We start from the raw sequence: 22,856 nt of genomic DNA on the forward strand, positions 1-22,856 counted from the left end.
TGTTCCTGCAAAAGGAGGGATTTGGCTTCAATTTAGAAATTGAATATTTGCAGTTAGGAGGGTTCATGAGAAGTTTGCTTGGAAGATGCATTTTAATCTTCTTTCTGCTTTTTATCATCAGTTTATTATCTTCTCTTTTGTTCCATCGGTCTCTTGCTGTTTTCTATTAGCATCCCTTGACCTTTATTTATTGTTTTATTCTGCTTTGGATTTTTTCTGTAACTGCGGTTGCAATTCTATTCTATACTAAAACTATAAAGGCATCTTCATGACCCTGGAGAACTCAAACTACCTGGATGTAGGATCTTTTCCCATGTGTAGCCCAAATGGATCAGTTTCCATATATTTCTTAAAATGGGAATTCCCTTTTACGGTCAGCCAGAAGACTCCACTGTATGCTGACATTCAATAAAATGTACTCCTAAAAATGTACATCCAGTATAGCAATAAAATCTACATAGCATTAGTGATTTGTAGTCCCTTGGCTCTTAAGTAAAAAGGGAATCAAAATATTTTCAGTAGGTACAGAAATGCAGAAAGTGAGGAAGAAAATGAGGAAGAGAAGAAGATCAGGAGGAGGAAGAGAAAGAGAAAGAAGAAGGAAGATGAAAAGGAGGAGGAGAAGGAGGAGGAGAAAGACAAATAAGAAGAGGAACATAAAAGGAAGAGGAAAAGGAGGAGGAGGAAGAGGAGAAGGAAGAAGAGAGGAGGAGGAGGAAGAGAAAGAGGGAGGAAGAGGAAAAGAAGGAAGAGGAAGTGGAGGAGGAGGAAGAGGAGCATAAAAGGAAGCAGAAAAGGAGGAGGAAGAGAAGAAGGAAGAGGGGAGGAAGAAGAGAAATTTGAAGTGGGGGAAGAAGAGGGAGGAAGAGAAAAGGGGGAAGCGAAGGTGGAGGAAGAAGAAGAAGAATAGGGGAGGAACATAAAAGGAAGAGGAAAAAGAGGAGAAAGAAGAAGAGAAGGAAGAGGAGAGGAAGAAAGGGAGAGGAAGTGGAGGAGGAAGCAGGAGGAAAAGGAGGAAGAGAAGGAGGAAGAAGAAGAGGAATAGGAAGTGGAGGAGGAGAAAGAGGAACATAAAATGAAGAAGAAAAGGAGGAGGAGGAGGAGGAGGAGGAGGAGGAGGAGGAGGAGGAGGAGGAGGAGGAGGAGGAGGAGGAGGAAGAGAAATTTGAAGTGTGGGAAGAAGAGGGAGGAAGAAAAAAGGAGGAAGAAGAAGAGGAAGAGGAGGAGGAAGAAGAGGAGGGAAATACGATTCAGAATTTTCCTCCCTCCCTTCCTTCCTTCCTTCCTTCCTTCCTTCCTTCCTTCCTTCCGCAATCAATCCCCCCCCCCCCCCCGATAACATGCAGAAGTCAGCACCCAGAAAGATACCCTCATTCTTGCATTTTTCATGCCCTTTTGGCTGCTGTGATCAGGACAATTCATTCTGACAAGATCGTAGGGAGCCCGAGACCTCTGGCGGTGGAGCTGCCATCGCCGCTTTCACCTCCGTCTGTTGGGAGGCAGATCATCAGCTCATCCTTATTTGACTTTAATCACCCCACCTCCTTGTTTGGATACAAAAGAGCCAGGTGCCCTTTTTACATTGAATTATTCATTTTTAATTTTTAACGTATATTTTTTTGCCTGCTTTGCCCTGGCTGGGTTGGTTCCTATAGCAACTCTGCACAGAGAGTGGCTTCCCTGCCTCTAGCATTTGCAATTTCTATGCAATGTTTTTACAGCTGTGGCTTTCTCTGCTCTGGGCATGGAGGGAAGAGGCAGATTTGTTGGCATCTCTGCCAACTTGGGGAAGGGAAAGTCCCGGGCGCTTCCAGAAGATATTTATTGATTTATTATTTTATTTATAGAATGCACATAGCCAGCCCACTTGATTATTGCAACTATGGGTAGCAGTAGATTGTTGTGGTCCACTGGTGGCCTGCAGAGCTGGCAGCAGATTCGGACAGCGAGGAGGTTGGGGAGGAATATGGGCCAGTCCTGGAGTCTGGGAAAGGCTCTGATGAGGGCTCTGCGTCGGAGGCAGAGAGGGGGCCAGGGCCACCTGGGAATTCTGTGCTGCCTCCAGAGTTGGACAGCAATGAGGCAGAAGAACAGGCTGCCCCTGTTCCCAGGGCGGACATACGCAGAGCTGCCAGAAGCAAGAACAGTTAAGACAGAAGGGATGACTCGGGAGTAAGGCTTGGAGGTGATTGGCCCCTCCCATAAAGGAGGAACAAAGGCTCCATGCTTCCAGGAAAACCAGCCTGAGCCACATGACTCGGGAGGAAGATATCAAAGCTTTCCATCTTTGTTTATTTCCTTTAGGTGTCGAATGTGGAGACTTCCCATCTCACTCGTAGAGGCTCTCTTCATCCCGCGCTCAGGTTGCAGAAATAATCTGGCTCGCCTATCTCTGTCTCTGTTCCGCGACAAATGGCTGGGAGTCCATTTATGTCATCTCCTGTCCAGATTCTAAGCAGATCTATAAAGCTCATCAGTTGGAATTGGAGGTGAACACCAGGGAGAGTGGAAGGGAATCAAATTAAAGAAAGAACGCCAAGCCCATTGTCTCCAGATTGCCTTTCTGGCCTCCCGTTGAGTGCAGGTAGTCCTAAATTTATAATAACTCATTTAGGAGCCACTTGAAGTTATAACCCCACGGAAAAAAGGTGACTCACTCTTATGATCAATTTCATGAGTTAGTTTGACAAGTTAGTAACCCGGTCGTTAAGTGAATCTGCATCCCCCATTGAGTTTGCTTGTCAAAACATCTGCAAGAAAACCACCAAGCTCAGAGAGCACCAAGGACCCCATAGTCCCAGTCCTCCTCCTCCTTCTCCTCTTCCTCCTCGCCCTTGTTATCCTCCTCCTCCTTTTCCCTGCAAACCCCACACCCTTGTAGCATTGATGATGTTGCCTAGTTTGGTGATGAAACCAATTTCGTTGTATTTATTTTGTACAATGACAATAAAGACTATATTAATACTAATGACCAGAATAACAGAACAGAATAACAGAGTTGAAAGGGACCTTGTAGGTCATCTAGTCCAACCCTCCCCAAACAGGGGACCCTACACCATTTCTCACAGGTGGCAGTCCAATGTTTTCTTGAAAGCTTTCAGTGATGAAGCTCCCACAGCTTCTGTTGCATGGGTTGATTGTTCTCACTTTCAGAAAATTCCTCATTTCCAGGTTGAATCTCTCCTTGTTCAGTTTCCATCCATTATTCCTTCTCTGGCCTTCGGGTGCTTTGGAAAATAGCTTGACCCCCTCCTCTCTGTGGCAGCCCCTCAAATATTGGAAGACTGCTATCATGTCTCCCCTGGTCCTTCTCTTCACTAGACTAGCCATGCTCAGTTCCTGCAACCGTTCATCATCCTATGTTTAAGCCTCCAGTGCCCTAATCATCTTGGTTGCTCTTCTCTGCCCCATTGCAGCATCCTCACAGCCATGTGATCAAAATTCAGCCTTCCCAACAAAACCACCCAAGGAGCCTCGCACATACCCTCCAGATCATGAACCCCAAAAGCACGCAAACTAGGGAGTAAACGCAACCGCGGAACAGCTAACATAGTTAGCGAAAGGCATAATGTAGGGCTGCGAGAAAGATGGCTCGGCTCGGCTCGGCTTGCTTTCCTCCCCAATCTTTTCTCCCTGCCAACTGCATTACTCCCCAGAACGACCTGCTGCTGGCAGAGTAACGGTTTCCATTCACTCTTGCCAATGTCAGGTTTCCTAGAAAGCCCCGCTCCTCCGCCCAGCTGGAGAAAGGGGCGTGCGGGAGATTAGAAACCAGGAGCACCGGCGTTTACGCGCGGCGCTCAACAGCCGCTTCGCCCCTTTGGCTGGCAAGGCGAGGAAGCCGCGGGTTCAGCGGAGGGGGCGTGCCTGCTTTTTGCCAAGGACAAATCTGCGCATGCTTCTACGGGGGGAGGGGAGGGAAGGGAGGCTTCCTCTACACCCCCTACCCCACTCCACCCGCCAGTAGGTTGCTCCGGCTCCAACCTCTCCGCGCTCGTCTTCGCGCAGCGCCAGGCGTCGGAGGTCGGACTGGGCGGCGCGCTGGAACAGCGGCGGGCGCGGAGTCCCCCTTCCCGCCGCGAGAAGAGCCGTGCCGCCTCCCCAGGGGAAGGGGATCGGGGCTTGGTGCCCATCAGGCGCGGCGCCGGAGCCGTGGAGGAGCGGCCGGTGCCCAAGTCGACCAGGAGACGCCCGCGCCCTCGCCCGAGGAAGGAGTCTCTCTAAAGGCGGCGCTCTCCGTGGTGCTGAATCTCGCCCCATCGCCGACGGCCGTGGTTGCGAGCGTCCCTACAGTGCTCTAAAGGCGCCGCTGTCCCCCATCGAATCCGCTCTTCCCCTGGGTCGAACCCTGCCTTGCTCTGCCCGGATCTCCAGTTGAGCGCCCCCCCTTCCTTCCCCAGAAGACCCCGTCCCCCAATTCCGTGGGGATCATGGCTGCGCTGACAAAGGTTGCCTTCGCCTCGACCGTGCTGGCGGCGCTTTGGGGTAGGTGCCGGGGTGGGGGGCTCCCTTGCCTGAACAATGGGAGTGGAAGGACGGGGCGCGGTGGGGAGGGGACAAGAGGGGGGGGCTGGATTTGGCAGGGCAAGGGAGAACCCTGCCAGGGAGGAGCGGCGGTTGGGAGGCAGGATCTGGTGGCTTTCCACCGCTCCTTGGGGAACAAAGCTAGGCTGCCATGGTGAGAAGAGCGGCTTATAATTAAAAGCCGCCTGTTGTTGTTTTGTGGCCGGTTTTTTTCTCAGCTGGAAATCGGGCAGGGAACTTTGGCGTCTGGCGGATTGCTTTGGCAGGTGGAGGCTGTAACGGGAGAGGAGAAGCAAGGCAGGGAATCTGAAGGGATCCGCTACGGAGAGTTATAGACTTTTTCCTAAAGCAGCAACGCCGCCTCGTTGGGAGTTTTAATCTGTCTCCTTCCAGTTCTGGAAGATTTAGACATCTTGGGTGTTTTCTTCCTTCTGCAACTTAGCTTTTTTTTGTGTGTGTGTTAAAATTCCCCTCTGTCCAAAATGTGCTTTTTCTAATCCTGGAGGACTACTTGTCAAACAGCTTTTACCCAAAAGTATTTTGGTTTGGCTTTCGGTGTGTTGTTGGCTTGCCAGCTCGCAGTGTCCAATGTTAGATCTGGTAGTGTTAAACTTCCATGGGGATGCTACTCTGTAAAGAAATCGAACCCAAACGCCCCCCACCTCAACCGCCCACCCCTAGCTTGGATCTGAGTCCATTTCAAGTGAAAGAAGTGTTCCTTTCTAGGAATGGGACCCCAGGCTAATGACTCTACCCTCCACCCCAATTTTGAGTATGTGCCATCAGGTTGGTGTCAATTCTTAGCAAGCCAGCTGGATATCATGGTGAATGCATGGGGCTACAGACCAGGAGTTCTAGTCCTGCCTTAAGCAGGAAAGTCAACTGGGTGACTTTGGGCCCCTCATCAGGAGAAGGTGAATTCTAGTCCTGCCTTAGGCATGAAAGCCACTGGATAACTGGGCCAGTCATTCTGTCTCAGACTGACTCACAGGTTTGTGTTGTGGGGAAAGAAAGGAAGGGAACGGAGATTAGGTATCTTCACCACCTTGAGTTACTCATTGAGTATTAAGGCAAGATTTTAAAAATTAAATAAATAAATAAACTCCCTAGCATGCCCATTTTTATGTCTCCCCACCCCCTGCTCTTTGCTTTCCCTTCTGGCCCAATCGCTCCACCATTTAAGACAACAGGAATAGAAAATGCCATTTGTCTTCCTTTCTGTTTCAGAGTCTTGACAGTTTCACTCCAGTTCATGGAGGATAGGAAAGAGACAGATTAACAGCCCCTCCCCTTTTGTTCTCTTCCTCTTCTCCCCCTCCTTCTTGCCTTTCTCCAGCCTGTCTCTTTTCTCTTCCTTTTCAAGCAGCAGCAGCTTGAACAACATGGCATTCACCGCCTGCAGGGTCCCAATAATAACTGTGGCCACATTTCAACCCGTTGACCTCAAAATGCTGAGCCACAATAATCACAATCCTGCCCTGTATGGCTACAGGGTGGATGCGGTGGCTCAGTGACTAAGATGCTGAGCTTGTTGATCAGAAAGGTGGGCAGTTCAGCAGTTCGAATCCCTAGCGCCGCATAACGGAGTTACTTGTCCCAGCTTCTGCCAACCTAGCAGTTCAAATGCATGTAAAAATGCAAATAGAAAAATAGGAACCACCTTTGGTGAGAAGGTAACAGCGTTCCGTTCCCCTTCGGTGTTTAGTCATTCTGGCCACAAGACCACGGAGACATCTTTGGACAGCGCTGGCTCTTCGGCTTTGAAACGGAGATGAGCACTGCCCCCTAGAGTCAGGAATGATTAGCACATATGTGCGAGGGGAACCTTTACCTTTATGGCTACGGAGCCTGCACTAACATAGCAAAACATAAAAAGCAACCTCGATTCCACTCCCTGCGAAAGGGATTTTTTAAAAAATGACTGTATACCACCCACATCCCTTCTGTGTTCCCATATTGTCATATTGTCTGCTCAAATGTCAGAACCCCAATCCCTACAAAAGAGCTGAAAAGATGTTGAGCAACTTTTCTGCTCAAAAAGTGCAGTGCTTGGACAGAAGAAAAAGGTGTTGCAAATGAAGATTTGGGTGTTCTGACTTAAGCTTCCTGAGAAAGGATAAATCATAATCTTAGTCCCAAAACCCCTCTGTTGTTTACATGGCTGTGAATTATGGTCATTCACAGCCCATAATGGTTCACAAACAGTCTATGAATCTGCTCAAGTTGCCACAGTCTTTCAGGGTAAGGCTGATAAGCACCCACTTTATCTCCCTTGAAACGCTGCCAGAGACCTAATTGCCATTTAGTTTCGCAAGGCCAAATGGAGCACAGAGTCAAGCAGAACTGCTCAGAGCTTGGACCGAGTAGATGAACTAATTGCTTCCTGCAAAGGCTCACGTCCCGTTTGCTCCTCCTTTATGTCCTATGGGAGGGGCCAATCATCTCCAAGCCTTACGCCCGAGTCGCCCTTTAATATAATAGTATAATTTAGTATAAATAAAACTCTAGAACAATCTGACATGTTCCAGCTCAGGAAAATCTGCATCTTTTTTCCTTCAATTCCGGCTACCCAATTTCTACCACACAAAGGATCTGACAGTCTTGGAGGCTGGATGCAAAGAGTGTAATATGTACAGACTGTTCCTCTACAAGAAAGTCCATAGAGTTAAAAACAGCAGCATTTCTCCCCCAAGAAATAACGTGCTGGATCAAACCAATTTCTTCTATTCTTGAGCATTTTGTTTCAATAGCTCATATGAAGAAAGTAGGGAGTTGGGGTGGAAACCCCACTTACATATCTCTGAAAAGTAGGACTGTCTTGTTTTGTTTGGTACTGTAGATTGCTTTCATGACAGTCATTTTCTAAACTGTAAAACTTACTCAGTTAGTCACAAATTCATAGAAGTCTCATAGCACATGATAACCCTTCAAAGTTCATCAAAGTTTGACGGTAGCAATAGAAGAGAATATTTAGAGTAGAGTAGAGTAGAGTAGAGTAGAGTAGAACAGAACAGAATATAATAAGGAAAGAATGAAAAGAAATAATGGAATGGGATAGGATAGGATAGGATAGGATAGGATAGGATAGGATAGGATAGGATAAGGAATGAATGAAAAGGAATAGTTGGAGTGGAGTGGAATGAAATGGAATAGAATAGAATAAAATAGAATAGAATTCTTTATTGGCCAAGTGTGATTGGACACAGAAGGAATTTGTCTTTGGTGCAAATGCTCTCAGTATGCATAAAAAGGCAAGATACATTTGTCAAGAATCATAAGGTACAACACTTAATGATAGTCATAGGGTACAAATAAGCAATCAGGAAACAATTAATATAAATCATAAGGAGACAAACAACAAAGTTACAGTCCTGCAGTCATACGTGGGAGGAGATGGGTGATAGGAACGATGACAAGACTAAAAGTAATAGTAATGTAGCCTTAGTGAATAGTTTGGCAGTGGTGAGGGAATTATTTGTTTAGCAGAGTGATGGTGTTCGGGAAATTACTGTTCTTATGTCTCGTTATTCTGGTGTGCGGTGCTCTATAGCGTCGTTTTGAGGGTAGAAGTTGAAACAATTTATGTCCAGGATGTGAGAGGTCTGTAGATATTTTCATAGCCCTCCTTTTGACTCATGCAGTGTCCAGGTCCTCAATGGAAGGCAGGTTGGCAGTAATTGTTTTTTTCTGCAGTTCTGATTATCCTCTGAAGTCTGTGTCTGTCTTGTTTGGTTGCAGAGCCAAAGCAGATAGATACAGAGGTGCAGATGGCAGACTCAATAATTCCTCCGTAGAACAGAATCAGCGGCTCTTTGGGCAGTTTGAGCTTTCTGAGTTGGCGCAGGAAGAACATTCTTTGTTGTGCTTTTTTGATGACGTTTTTCATGTTAGGCGTTTGTAGCTCAGGGTCAAACTGTGGGGTCCTTGGTGCTCTCTGCGTGTGGTTGCTTTCTTGTAGATATTTCATGATTCAATTAGGTAACATCATCAGTGCTAGAAGGGACTGATAGTTAAAAGCGCTGATGACATCACCTACTTGGGTAATGAAACGTCTGAAAAAAAAAAAAACCGCCAAGCTCAGAAAGCACCAAGGACCCTACAGTTTGACTCTGACATACACATATTCTCTTCCATTGGTGCCATCAAACTTTGATGATCTGGAAACTAGGGTTCAAATTAAGTTTCCCACTGTAATTAAACTAACAAGCTTAGAACAAATCTGAGCATTTTCAAAAGGAAGGAGAGAGGATAACAGGCTACAGAGGGCAGTTAAAGGGAATGTGAGTTTGGAAACTGAATCTATAAATAGGGCTTGACCTTGGGGGGAAAAATCAGTTGCTAGAGTGATTTATAACTTTTTGAACAATAAAAATAACTCACTAGAAGGTCTTGGATTACTGGGAGCTTGCCCAATTGCTCCCAGTTCTCACGTACCAGATGAAAAGGGTAGCTCATCAATTTCTGTAGGATCCGTTCTTCTCTTATGATATAAGTTCCATAGTTTAGGTGCTATGAGCAGAATCAAAGAATTTGGTGCTGAACTCCCGTGATTCAACCTCCCTGTGTTCTGAGCTAGGCTTCCCCAAAAAGCACCAAGCAGATTCCTCATCCCGACAAAACCCCTTTTATTAAACGAATGCGAGTTCCTCTCATTCACCTTCAGCAAAGGCCTGGCAAGCAGTCTTTCAAAGGTGAATTTATGAACACAGACCTTATCTACCTTGGAAAGCTGCCATGTAAATATTTTCCACATGAGGTACTGTGCAAGGGAAGACTGGGCACAGAGTCTCTGAGATTCACAGACAGATCTTCACGCTCCTGAAACGAATGAACACATTGTTTCCTGCAAAAGCCCACTCCTCTTTTGCTCCTCTTTTATTTCCTATGGGGAGGGGCCATTCACCTTCCACCTGTGGCTTTACTCTCAAGTTGACCCTGCTTTCTTAGCTGTTCTTTTCTTCTGGCAGCTCTGCGCATGCGCACACTGGGAACAGGCTACAGCTGTTCCTCTGCCTCACTGCTGTCGAGCTCCAAAGGCAGCTGAGAACTGCCAGATCGCCTTGGTCCCATCTCTGCCTCCCACACAGAGCCCTCATCCGAGCCTTCCCCAGCCTCCAGGACCTGCCCAGGTTCCTCCCCAACCTCCTCATTGTCTGAATCTGCTGCCAGCTCCACTGGCCACTGGTGGATCACAACACCCTGAATGACTCCATCGGTTCTGAAGGGAGTCACCCAATTCTGTCCAAAATTGGTGCTTAATTTAGATTGCGGTCTAAGGATCATCTAGAAAAAGGAAGCTTTTCCAATCTCACTTTTTTTAATCCTTCTACAAGAACTCCAACAGTAAATGAAAAGCTTCATTCTCATTCAGCAAGAAAAACAAATTGAGCAGCGTGTAATTTCCTGGGTCTGGTTTATTTATCTTCTTTTTTTCTTTCTTTTCTGACTTGGCAACGGTTGGGGTTCTCTCCTGGCCGGGCATCTTCTCCACCTTCAAACGGGGCTGCCTCATTTCCATCGTTATCCAGTGGGCATCTGTTTTTCTGTTTGTGTCGAAGTCCCTTCGGAGACCGAAGCTGTGCAAGGGTCACGCATGAAGCTCATGTGCATTTCTTGCATGAAGCGAGAAGAGGTTTCGGCCAACACTGTGGTGAAGTGGTTCTACAAGCCTGAAGGAGGACAAGATGTAGCTGTGAGTGAAGTTACTTCTATACCTTGGGCATGTGGACCATGGGAGATGATGGGGGGGATAGGAACAGGGTCTCAGAAAGTGTAGGAAGTTAGCACCCACCCCTCTCCTAAAAAAACGAAATATTTTAGGAAATATTAAAGGGCCAGAATATTTCTCGTAAAAGGGAGGCAGAAACTCAATCTCCCCCCCACCTCCCGCACCTTTGTCAATGGGCCATTAAGGCCTGAGCCAGTCTATTCCACATAACAAAGATCTACCTCCTTCAGGCAGAGGCATTAGTAGGAATTGCCCAAAGCCCCTTCATTACATCATCACCAAGCAAAGGCTCAACCAAGCTTGGGAACTCAAAAGACAATCTACAAAGTTGCCCCTGCATGGCCCTATGGGAGTCTGACAACCAATCAGAATGCAAGCTCAAATACAAAAGCCCAGAGAGGGCATAAAACCAGGCCAATCTCAGCATCTCTCCCCCCCCCTTTTTTTTTTTTGCCCGGGATCTCAAGCCATGTGATCCTGTCCATCATTAAACCATCTTTCCAAACAGCCACCATGAATCCAGTGTCTTTTTCAGGGATGGCCTTCAAATTTTTTTAGCAAGGGGTTCTCTGCCCAGTGGCTGGGTGGGTGTGGCCATGGTGGGAGTGGCCTAGTCAGCCTCCTGCCTCATGGTGGGAGGCGTTTTTGCTCTCCCCAGGCTCCGGAGGCCCTCTGGAGGCTGGAAACAGACCTGTTTCTGGCTTCCTGAACTTCCTGAACTTCCAGTAGGCAACTCCCACCCTCCCTGAGCCTCCGCACATGCCCTGCACGTACCTGCGTCCAAAATGGACCACGTGGGGACTCCTGGGAGGGGCAGGGTGGGGCGGGGCCAGCCAGGAGTGGGATTTGGGGGTCCTCCGAACTGCACAGAGTCTTAGCTAGAGGTTCTCCCGAACTCCCAGCAGCCCACCCCCTGGTCTTTTTCCCCACTTGGAACTGAACCCAGAAGGATATTTCTTCCAAGAAAAGTTTGCAGATTTCAGCTAAACGTTAGGAAAAACCTTCCAGGTTGTAGGAGGATGAATGGGAGAGGAGATCTGCTCTACAATACGTTTAAGAGGGTGGCTATTTTGTCCACGGGAGATCCTGCAGTGATTAAAAATGGCCAGGTTAATTGGAAATTAGGGTCAGGAGTTTTGGAGAAGAAGACAGAGGGACTTGAATACCTAGTAAGATTCTACATTTAAGCACGAAAAACGAAATGCACAGGTACAGTGTATGTGATACCTTGCTCAATAGCAGTAACTGTGAGAGGGATCTTGGAGTCCTACTGGAAAACCACTTAAATAGGAGCCAGCCATGCGCAGCAGCTGCCAAAAATGCCAACACAGTTCTAGGCTGCATAAACAGAGGGATAGAATCAAGATCACGTGAAGGGTTAATACCACTTTACAATGCCTTGGTAAGGCCACACTTGGAATACTGCATCCAGTTTTGGATGTAGAAAAGATGTTGAGACTCTAGAAAGAGTGCAGAGAAGAGCAACAAAGAGGATTAGGGGACTGGAGGCTAAAACATATGAAGAACGGTTGCAGGAACGGTTGTATGTCTAGTTTAATGAAAAGAAGGACTAGGGGAGACATGATTGCATTGTTCTGATATCTCAGGGGTTGCCCCAAAGAAGAGGGAGTCAAGCTATTCTCCAAAGCACCTGAGGGCAGGACAAGAAGCAATGGGTGGAAACTAATCTAGGAGAGAAGCAACCTTGAACTAAGAAGAAATTTCCTGACTCTTAGAACAATTAATCAGTGGAACAACTTGCCTCCAGAGGTTGTGAATGCACCAACACTGGAAGTTTTTAAGAAGATGTTGGATAACCATTTGTCTGAAATGGTATAGGGTTTCCTGCCTAGGCAGGGGTTGGACTAGAAGACCTCCAAGGTCCCTTCCAACTCTGCTATTCTATTCTTCTTTCTGAATGTAATCACACTCTGAAAGGGAATCTCTTTTTTAAAAAAGGTGTCATTGTTTATGGAACCTGATCCATAACAGCAGGATTTTGTTGCTATATGTTTGCAGGATAACTCTACTCCTATTTGGCGTTTTGGCAAAGAGATGTGGTGGTGGGAATCCAATCTTGTAAAGGATAGTTGTGTGATAGTGATCGGAGCCATGAATTAAATCTGCAGATATGTAGATTTGAATCCATCCTCATGAGCTCTTAGAAGCCCGTGGGGTGAGTTTGGGCTAGCCAAGATAAATCACTTTCACAGAATTGTTGCTGTGGAAAAAAATTAAAAAATGGAAAAAGGACCTAGTTATTAGATAAGAATGCCAAATCCAGTCCGAACATCTGGGTGGTTGTGCAACATACAATAATAATTATTTATGCAACTGCTTCAGAGTAAGCGAAAGAGAAGGTGAGGTGTCATCAAAGATAAATAGCTGCTTTGGGAAGCTCGCCTGTATTTCTCTACTCTGTTTTGGCAAATGGTTGCAGATCTCCCAATCCCTTGATTCCTTTAATTAATCCTGTCACAACTAACACTTGGTTGACACCCCCCCCCCCAAAAAAAAACCCCTGCGTAGTCTGCAGTTAAGGGGAAATGCTTGGGAAAAAATGCAGATCTTCCAACGTTCAAATGCTATCGGACAGTTATATCACGCCCAAAGCCTAGAAAAAAAAATATTTTAATGAATACACAGAGGTTGGCGAGCCCTGTTTTCTGGAAGCTTTAGGATTTCCTGGGTCCAGACACCATGTGAGATTGACCACTGGTGAGGAGAGCTGCCCTTAATAATTTAATTTCCCAGTTAAGATCCGAGAAAGCTGCTGGAAATGGTTTAATCTCAGTAGAGCTGATAAAAAAAATAGCATTTCATGATGGGGCTAATCTGAGGCTCACCGTTCACATATTTTAAGTAAATCCCTAGGGATTGTGGGTTGCATTTATCCTCCCCTTTTTTTAGAAACAGCAAAGGGTGACCTAGAAAATTATTGGCCAATAAGCAGAATCGGTAATCTTTTGGCTAAAGACTTATACAGTAAACTGTAAATTCAGGGATTGCTGGGATAGGATCCTCAGCTTTCAGGCAAGGAACAGATTTGGGAAGGTCAATCAACTATTGATCACGGTCTTGCATCATTTCAACATTTAACTGAGAAGTATTGCAAAAAAAAAATAGCACCATTTTCTTGTAGGGAATTTTCCTAGAAGTCAATATTTGATTCTGTCTGCGGACAAAATGATGGGTGAAGTTAGAAGCTTCTACAATTGATTGGCTCTATCTATCTATCTATCTATCTATCTATCATCTATCTATCTATCTATCTATCTATCTATCTATCTATCTATCATCTATCTATCTATCATCTATCTACCTACCTACCTACCTATCTATCATCTATCTATCTATCTATCTATCTATCTATCTATCTATCTATCTATCTATCATCTATCTATCAATGGCTGTGTGTGTGTATGTTCCAGCATAACTCTGGAATGCCTCGAGCAATTTCATCCAAACTTGGTACACAGGGGTGTAATTTAGCAGGTTCTGACAGGTTCTGGAGAACCGGTAGTGGAAAATTTGAGTAGTTCAGAGAACTGGCAAATACCACCTCTGGATGGCCCCAGAGTGGGGAGGGAATGAAGATTTTGCAGTATCCTTCCCCTGCCACAAGCCACGCCCGCTGAACCAGTAGTAAAAAAATTGAATTTCACCACTGACTAAAACTCCTTGGTGTGTGTGTTCTGTTAAGATACAGCCTGTTGTGCCTTAAAATGGCTTCTTCTGTACTGCCATAAAATGGTTTCCTTAGTGCCGCGTAACTGAGTGACCTCCCGTTATTTGTCCCAGCTTCTGCCAACCTAGCAGTTCAAAAGCATGTAAAAATGCAAGTAGTAAAATAGAGACCACCTTTGGTGGGAAAGTAACAGTGCTCCATGCGCCTTCAGTGTTTAGTCACCGTGGAGACGTCTTCGGACAGCGCTGGCTCTTTGGCTTTGAAACTCAGATGAGCACCGCCCCCTAGAGTCAGGCGCTTGTAGATGGATATCAGCCTTATGGGAAAGAACCTTATTGTAGCAATTATCTCTACTTGTGTAATCTCTTGTCTAGTCACTCTCAGTGGGATGTGGCCAATTTCGAACTCTCATAAAGCCTCACATCAAAATAAATCCACACCTATCCATCTCAACCCAAAGTCTTACACATCTTTGTAACAGAGAAAGCAGGAGAAGCACAGAAGTATCTGCTTCTAATTTTAAACAATGTACATGTAGAAGGACCTTCACGCTAGGGGTATTTCGTTGGAGGTTTTCAAGAGGAGATTGGACAGCCAATTTTCTGAAATGGTATAAGGGTCTCCTGCTCAAGAAGAGGGTTGGATTAGAAAACCTCCAAGGTCTCTTCCAAGTCTGTTATTCTGGAGGTTGACTCAGCCTTCCATCCTTTCCATTTGGTAAAATGAGGGTCCAGATTTGGGGGGGTGGGCAATATGCAAATAATGCTGACACTGTAAACCAGCCAGAAAGTGTTGTAAAGCACTATTGGGATGGTAAATGAGGATTGTTGGGGGCAATAGGTTGACTCAGTAAACAGTTTAGAGAGGTCTGGAAAGCACCGTGAAGCGGTATGTAAGTAAGTGCTATTGCTATTCCCTTCCTTCCTTCCTTTCTTCCGTCCCTCCCTCCCAGTGGTTAGAATGCAGTACTGCAAGCTAATTCTGCCAATTGCTGGTAGTTCGGTCCTCACCAGCTCAAAGTTGACTCAGCTTTTCATCCTTCTGAGGTCAGTCAAATAAGGACCCAGATTGCTGGGGGCGGGGGCAAGATGCTGACTCTGTAAACCACTTAGAGACGGCTGTAAAGCATTATGAGGCGGTATATAAGTCTAAGTACTATTCCTCCCTCCCTCCCCAGTGGTTAGAATGCAGTATTGCAGGCTAATTCTGCCAATTGCCCGTAGTTCGATCCTGACCGGCTCAAGGTTAACTCGGCCTTCCATCCTTCCAAGGGAGGTAAAATGAGGACCCAGATTGTTGGGGGCACAAGAGGTTGACTCTGTAAACCGCTTAGAGAGGGCTGGAAAGCCCTCTGAATCGGTATATAAGTCCGAGGGCTATTGCTATATAAGTCTAAGGACTTTTACTAAAGTTGATGTCTTCTTTTTTTTCTGGACTTTTACAGATCTATGAATTCAACAACGAGAAACGGGAACTTGAGAGTCCTTTTCAGGGCCGGCTTGAGTGGAACGGGAGTGCAGATATGCAGGACGTCTCCATCTCGGTCCTAAACATCTCCCTGAACGATTCGGGGATCTACACCTGCAATGTCACACGGGAATTCCTCTTTGAGACCCACCGGCCCATCTTCACTAGCTCAACGCTGATTCACCTCACCGTGATGAAGGATGGTAGGATAATCCAAGTGGTTGGTCATGGCTCAAGCCTTTAAATTAAGAATCTCCTCTCTGCTGGGGTTAAACCGTTTCCAGCAGCTTTCTCACATCTTCACTGGGAAGTTAAATTATTAAGAGCGGCCAAGGTTTATTTTGCAAACACAGGGTTACAAACAAAGGAAAAGAAAGGGGTAATATTCTATTCGACATTCCAATATTCTACATTCCAATATGTGATTTGTTCTGTTCTGTTCTGTTCTGTTCTATTCTACATTCCAATATTCTACATTCCAATATGTGATTTGTTCTGTTCTGTTCTGTTCTATTCTACATTCCAATATTCTACATTCCAATATGTGATCTATTCTATTCTATTTTATTCTACATTCCAATATTTTACATTCCAATATGTGATCTATTCTATTCTATTCTATATTCCAATATATGATTTATTCTATTCTATTCTATTCTATTCTATTCTATTCTACATTCCAATATGTGATTTGTTCTGTCCTATTCTATTCTGTTTCTACTCCACTCCACTCTACTCTCTTGGTTTGTAAGGAATATTTTGCCTTCACCCTCATTCCACGGAAGATTCAGCCAACTGCAGAAACTCAGTGTCATTCCAGATCTTCCTTCAAAGTTAAGCTCCACATACTTGATTACATGAAAAGGGTTTTGCTCATGGGGATCAATCCTAGAATTATCTCCCCCCCCCTTTTTTTTTTTAAATCTCCTCTACAGCTGGAAGAGACTTAACAGCTCTCATCTCTGCAATAATGATGTATATTCTCTTGGTCTTCCTCACGTTATGGCTCCTGATTGAGATGGTTTACTGCTACCAGAAAGTTTCCAAAGCAGAGGATGCCGCCCTGGAAAATGCGTGAGTTTTGAGAAATCTGGGCGTCTTGGGAAGCGAGAAAAGAAAGTAGAATTGTATTTTAGCAGCCGGGCATGAGGGGGGATGGAGAAGTAGCTCAACCTCTCCATAGTTACAACTCAGGGTTGGCCAACCTATAATCAATGCTCAGATCCCTTGTAGGATGTACCTGTGTCTCTACTGCATCCAGAAAGGGAAGACCAAACTAAGGAGTTTGTTCATTGCTATGTACAAGGACATATATTCAAGTTTGCAGCTACTAAGATTGTTGGTCGAGCAGGTACAAAAATTCTGCTGAGCCTCCTTCGCAGTCAGATCCGATTTGAACTGAGCTCTTTCTCATGGTGGCTGCTTAGCTCCAAAAACTGCTTCCTGTTGGGGCCCTAAGGAGCCTGGGTGGGCAGGTGAGGAGTGGCTGGGAGGGGAGTGGCGAGTAGAGGCTAGCAATGTGAGTGACATAGAGTTGGCCACACCCATCCAATCACATGAACACCTAGCCACCCACGCCCACCCAGCCGGTCATTAGGCAGATCATATTAGTGGTCCGCAGGATTTAAAATTATGAATATATTGGTCCTTGAGGTCAGAAAGGTTGGTGACCCCTGAACATAGTCCCAAGTCCCGATGTTGCCAACCAAACAGCCACCAAATCTTCAACTGCACCACTGAGGATGCCATCTTGATTTTTGTGACTATACTTTACAGATATTCTTGACAAAGGAGGAAGAAAAACAGATCCAGAGAGAGAAAAAAGGACATCCAGAAAGGGGGAAAAAGGGGCCGAAGCAGCAATCTCGCCTAATCTGTTAGAGATAAAATTTGGATTTTTTGCACGCCAGATATTTATCGGTTTTTAATAAAGATAGCATTTTTTTTATTCCATTAAATAAAGTATGTCACTTCCCGTCTTATACAGTACAACCTAAACTTGAGCAGTTCTCCAATGACAGTAAAAAATATATGAAACCAGTAAATGTCTATGGAGATTCTCCATCATCCAGGTTGTCCCCAAGGTGCTTTTTCAAGAGGCAACTGGTTTTTCTTTGAAGATGTTTCGCTTCTCATCCAAGAAGCTTCTTAGATGAGAAGTGCAGCATCTTCCAAGAAAAAAACAGAAAGTCCAGTTGCCTCTTTTAAAAGAAAGTACTTTTGGAGTAAAACCAGTACAAAGGGTTTTTTTTTAAAAAAAAAACTCCTTTATCACATTAGATTCTAGGTCAGGGGTGTCCAAACTTGGGAACTTTAAGACTTGTGGACTTCAACTTCCAGAATTCCCCAGCCAGCCATGCTGGCTGGGGAATTCTGGGAATTGAAGTCCACAAGTCTTAAAGTTCTCAAGTTTGGACACCCCTGTTCTAGGTAATCTGATGAACACATCTGCACAGTTGCTTTGACAAAGCTACACCACTGACTCTTTCTAGAACTTTTTTTCTCAACAAGCTAATAGTCTTTACTTTTTGACGGTCTCCCCGTAACCATCTCTGACCTTACTTAGCTCTTTGAAACCATGGTCATGTAGATCAGTGTTTTCCAACCTTGGCGAATTGAGTGGACCTCAACTCCCAGAAGTCTCAGCAAGGGCTATTGTTCGTTTTGGAATTCTGGGAGATGAAGTCCAAATGGTTGGAAATGGCCCAGGTTGGAAAACCTTTACTTAGAGGATATGCCACCTAGCTGGACTCAATCCGTGGAGGTTTCTTAAAAGCACATTTGAGTACTTAGGATTCTTCTGCAAAAAAGCAAGCAATAAGTACTTAGACTTGTATACTGCTTTATGGTGCTTTTGCAGCCTTCTCCAAGCAGTTTACAGAGTCAGCATCTTGCCTCCCGACAATTTTGGGTCCTCATTTTACTGACCTCAGAAGGATGGGAAGGATGTGCCAACCTTGAGCCTGGTGAGATTTGAACTGCCAAATTGCAGGCAGCCGGCAGTCAGCAGAAGTAGCCTGCAGTACTGCACTCTAACCACTGCGCCACTGTGGCTTATAACCACCCCTTTTGTTCCCTAGTACCAACTACCTCGCCATCCCGTCAGAAAATAAAGAAAACTGTGCTATACCAGTGGAGGAGTAGGAGGTGAATTTGCACCAGAGTGCCATTTGCAACAAAGGTGAGACAAGGCTCTTTTCATGATAAAAGGAGAAATTATCTCAGGATATTCCATCTAATAAAAATAAATTAATAAGTAAATAGCAATAGCACTTACATATTGAGTCTCCTAAAATGTTTGTTTGTTTGTTTATGTTCTCCACTGCCCATGTCACCTAAATGAACCTGGGCAGTTTACAACTCAAAACTCACACTACTATTCATTTTTCCTATCTTATACTTATAAATTCCATTTCACCTCACCTCTCCAGTTGATGCAACTATGCATTTTCCTTGTTCTGAATGTTACTTGTCCCTTTTTAAAAAGAAATCCACATTTTGAATATGCTCTTTCCCTTATCATATTAAGGGAAATAGTAATATATTATTTAATTATATTCATATTAAGCAGTCACTTGTCTGAAACGGTGTAGCATCTCCTGTTTGAGCAGGGGGCTGGACTAGAAGACCTCCGAGGTCCTTTCCAGCTCTATTCTGATAACGTAGGGGTGGTTTTTTTTCCCTCTAAGGAATAAATAACCGAATGAATAAAATAAATGGAGGCCATCAACATATAAATAATGGGAGCTGCATTGCAGAATTCAGGGATCTGGAACTTGTAAAGAATGTCAGTCCATGGAGCCATTTAAAAAATCATCATCATCTTCTTCATTTCATGATCCCATAATTCCTTGCAGGGTGGAGTCTAGCAGAATGAATGAATAGAGCTAGCAGAGTGTTTTAATGGCCTGATGCCCTTCCTGTCACCAATGCGGAGTTTCGTTCAGCAGATATATTCTCATTTTGCCCAGAGAGACAAATATCTGCCTCTACCTAGGATCGAACTCACAGTCTCCTGATTGTGAGGCAACAGCTCCACCGCTAGACCACTGCAATGTTGGGTTTCAAATTTTTTTACTACTGGTTCTGTGGGCATGGCTCTGTGGGCGTGGCAGGGAAAGGATACTGCAAAGTCCCCATTCGCTCCCCACCCCACTAACCTGCTTTCCAGCTCCATTCTCCTGCGCAGGGCAACAGAAGAAGATCAGCAGGGGCCAGCCTATTTGCGGTTCTCTGAACTACTCAAAATTTCTCCAGCGGTTCTCCAGAACCTGTCACAACTGGCTGAATACCACCTCTGCACCACACCATTCAAAAAAAATGTTGAGTGGATTTCTCCCACAGCCTCTTGGTTGTGGGGCTCAGACACCAGGTTTCACCAATCAGCTCTTTACAATGCAAAAGGTAGATTACTCTTGCCATGTTTCTTTTCCTTTTCAGGAGTCTGACAGACCTCAAGGACTAACAAATCACTGCAGCTGAATTGCAAGGGATCCCGTTCCACGAGGTGGAGCCACAAGACCATCTACATTTATTTCCTCCTCCTGGGGAGGCATCTGTGGCTTCCATCTTGACCGATGACAGGCCTCCGTTTGAGGCAAGCTGAGACAGACAAAGAGGGCAGGCTTGCACTGTTCGTCCTATCGTTGGCCCCGTTTTGTAAATACGAACTGCCTTTCTCCCTAACGTAGGTTTTTTTTTTCCCGTTGGGGTCTTTGCCATCTCAAGCTGCCCCCAGGACAACGTTCTCCACTCTGAACCTTCTTCTATCTTCGTTCTGGAATTAATTTAGCATCCTGTTCCCAGCATGGGGCAGGCAGGCAAAACTAAGAATCAGAAAGTTTGAGTTCCTTCTCAACCTAGGAGAGGGAAGGAGGAGGAGAACTCAGGAAGCTGGAAATATTGTTGGGATGACCACAGAAGCCTTGAAATTATCACCATCCAGGGATTAGCCAGAGCACAAATCTTCCACTCTTTGCATAATTTCATTCATCTCCATCTTTGACACAGTCCACACTCAATTCAGGATTTGTCTGACTCCTGGGCGAATCCCAAGTGTAGAGAACAGGTTTCTGATCATGTAACAATGTGACAAGGTTTAGACCAGTGGTGGGATTCAAAAATTTTTTTACTACCGGTTCTGTGGGCGTGGCTTTGTGGGCGTGGTGTGGTTTGGTGGGTGTGGCTTGGCGAGTGTGGCAGGGAAGGGATACTTCAAAATCTCCATTCCCTCCTTACTCCGGGGGAAGGATACTGCAAAATCCTCATTCCCTCCCCACTCCAGGGGAAGGATACTGCAAAATCACCATTCTCTCCAAATCAGCTGGGACTCAGAAGCCAGAGAATAGATGAGGGTGGGGCCAGCCAGAGGTGGTATTTACCAGTTCTCCGAACTACTCAAAATTTCCGCTACTGGTTCTCCAGAGCTGGTCAGAAACTGCTGAATACCATCTCTGGTTTAGACCAGGGGTCCTCAAACTTTTTAAACAAGGGGCCAATTCACGGGCCATCAGACTGTTGGGAGGGTTGGATGGCTGGGTGGGTGTGGCTAGGTGGTCATGTGAATGGGTGGGTATAACTAGGCATTGTAGGGTCTCCTGCTTGGGCAGGGGGTTGGACTAGATGACCTGCAAGGTCCCTTCCAACTCTGTTAATCTCTTAATTCAGAATTTCTGCTTCCTTGTTGCAGAGTTTGGGATGAGGGAAATAGCAAGTAAAACACATACTAATATAGATTTCCATCACACACAAGTAGCCCAGGGATGATAAACTCAAAAGTCTTTCAATCGTCTCCTAATCAACTTTCTGAAAGGGATTAGCAACCCAGTGCCTGTTCCAAAGGTGCTTTTATTTTAAAGGCGAGAATGATTTTTTTCCCCTTTAAGATGTTTCACTTCTCATCCAAGAAGCTTCTTCAGTTCTAGAGGTTAGAACTGAAGAAGCTTCCTGGATGAGAAGCGAAACACCTTAATTAGAAAACCCAGTTGCCTTTCAAATTAAACCTCCTTTGGGACAACCATGATATGGATGAGTGAGAACTTCCATAGACAACCCAGGGTCTTTTTATCCACTAGATGGTAGACTTCTGAAATTCAATTGCTAGATCTCTCCCCACCCCCACCCCCCACCCCAAATGTAGCAGATTGAAATGGTTGTGAAGGTTGATCAAGAAGATTTGGAAAAAATTTAATCACATTTACAATGCTGTGAATTTGGCATCTCTCTTTCAGAGAGAGGTAGGTGCAGTTGAAGTAGCTATGAAAACAGGGCTAAATCAATCTTATTTTCAAAGTGGGCTTCATCGCTTAGTGACTGTTAATGAGCTCTGGGATTCAGGTGGAGGATTAAAACTCAAGGCCTTTGGCAAATCAAGCTTTTGATCATAATGGCTTTGCATATGTCTACATCACGGACGCAAGTGGCTCAGTGGCTAAGAGGCTGAGCTTGTCGATCAGAAAGGTCGGGCAGTTTGGCGGTTCGAATCCCTAGCGCCGCGTAACGGAGTGAGTTCCCCTTACTTATCCCAGCTTCTGCCAACCTACCAGTTCGAAAGCACGTAGAAAATGCAAGCAGAAAAATAGGAACCATCTTTAGTGGGAAGATAACGGCGTTCTGTGCGGCTTCGGCATTTAGTCATGCCGGCCACATGATCACGGAGCCGTCTTCGGACAGCGCTGGCTCTTCGGCTTTGAAACAGAGATGAGCATTGCCCCCTAGAGGTAGTCGTTCGACTAGCATTAGAACCTTTACCTTTTAACCATCTACTGCAGGATGGAGAGGACTCACCTTCGTGGTAATGTCAGGATGGGTAAATCTGTGATCCTCCAGGCATGGGGCTACAACTCCTACAGTTGCCATCTCTTAGCCATGCCATATGGAGCTGGTGAGAACCAAAAACCAAACCTCGCTTGGGAAAACATCATAGATTCATCACTATTTCTCCCAAGTTCATTTCTTTCAAAAACAAACTTGCGTGTTGACATTAGGGAAGGTGCACTTCCTAATCTACTCTAGTCGTGTACTTAGAGCGGGACTGCCCCACCTTGGCCTAACTTGAATATCTATGGACTTGCAATTCCCAGAATTCCCCAGCCAGCCACTACTGAGTGAGGAATTCCGGGAGTTGAAGTCCAGAAGACTTCAAATAGCCAAGGTTAGACAGGCCTGTTCAGAGTCCTTTTTCAGACTTACAATAGCAACAAAGGGTATTATTCTCAAAGAGACAATAATTCTGAAACTCGGGAAGTTTTCCCAGAGGTCAATGCTTCCTAATTTTACTTGCTTCCATAACTTAAGACAAGACTTTGGGAGATCGGTCTTCCAATTTAGCAGTTTGTATGGAGTTCTGATCACTCTTCTCTGTGTATCAGCCCATCGAAGAAGACACTTGGTTAAAATGATTTTGCCTATAAGGGAGAATGCCTTAAAACCAGGCGTAGACTGTAGAAA

General features: G+C 45.3%; 1 protein-coding gene across 1 annotated transcript; it reads left to right on the forward strand.

Moving 5' to 3' along the window:
• Positions 1-4,430: 4,430 nt before the first annotated feature.
• SCN3B (sodium voltage-gated channel beta subunit 3) lies at positions 4,431-20,799 on the forward strand (the record flags this gene model as incomplete). Its single annotated transcript, XM_081960602.1, has 6 exons — positions 4,431-4,485; positions 10,053-10,216; positions 15,385-15,610; positions 16,343-16,481; positions 18,488-18,588; positions 19,848-20,799. The coding sequence occupies 5 exons, from the start codon at positions 4,431-4,433 to the stop codon at positions 18,549-18,551; spliced, it is 648 nt and encodes a 215-aa protein (XP_081816728.1). The 3' UTR covers positions 18,552-18,588; positions 19,848-20,799.
• Between the last annotated feature and the right edge of the window lie 2,057 nt (positions 20,800-22,856).

This window comes from Natrix helvetica (genome assembly GCF_964273705.1).
Source record: "Natrix helvetica genome assembly, chromosome: 8".
Classification (NCBI taxonomy): domain Eukaryota; kingdom Metazoa; phylum Chordata; class Lepidosauria; order Squamata; family Natricidae; genus Natrix; species Natrix helvetica.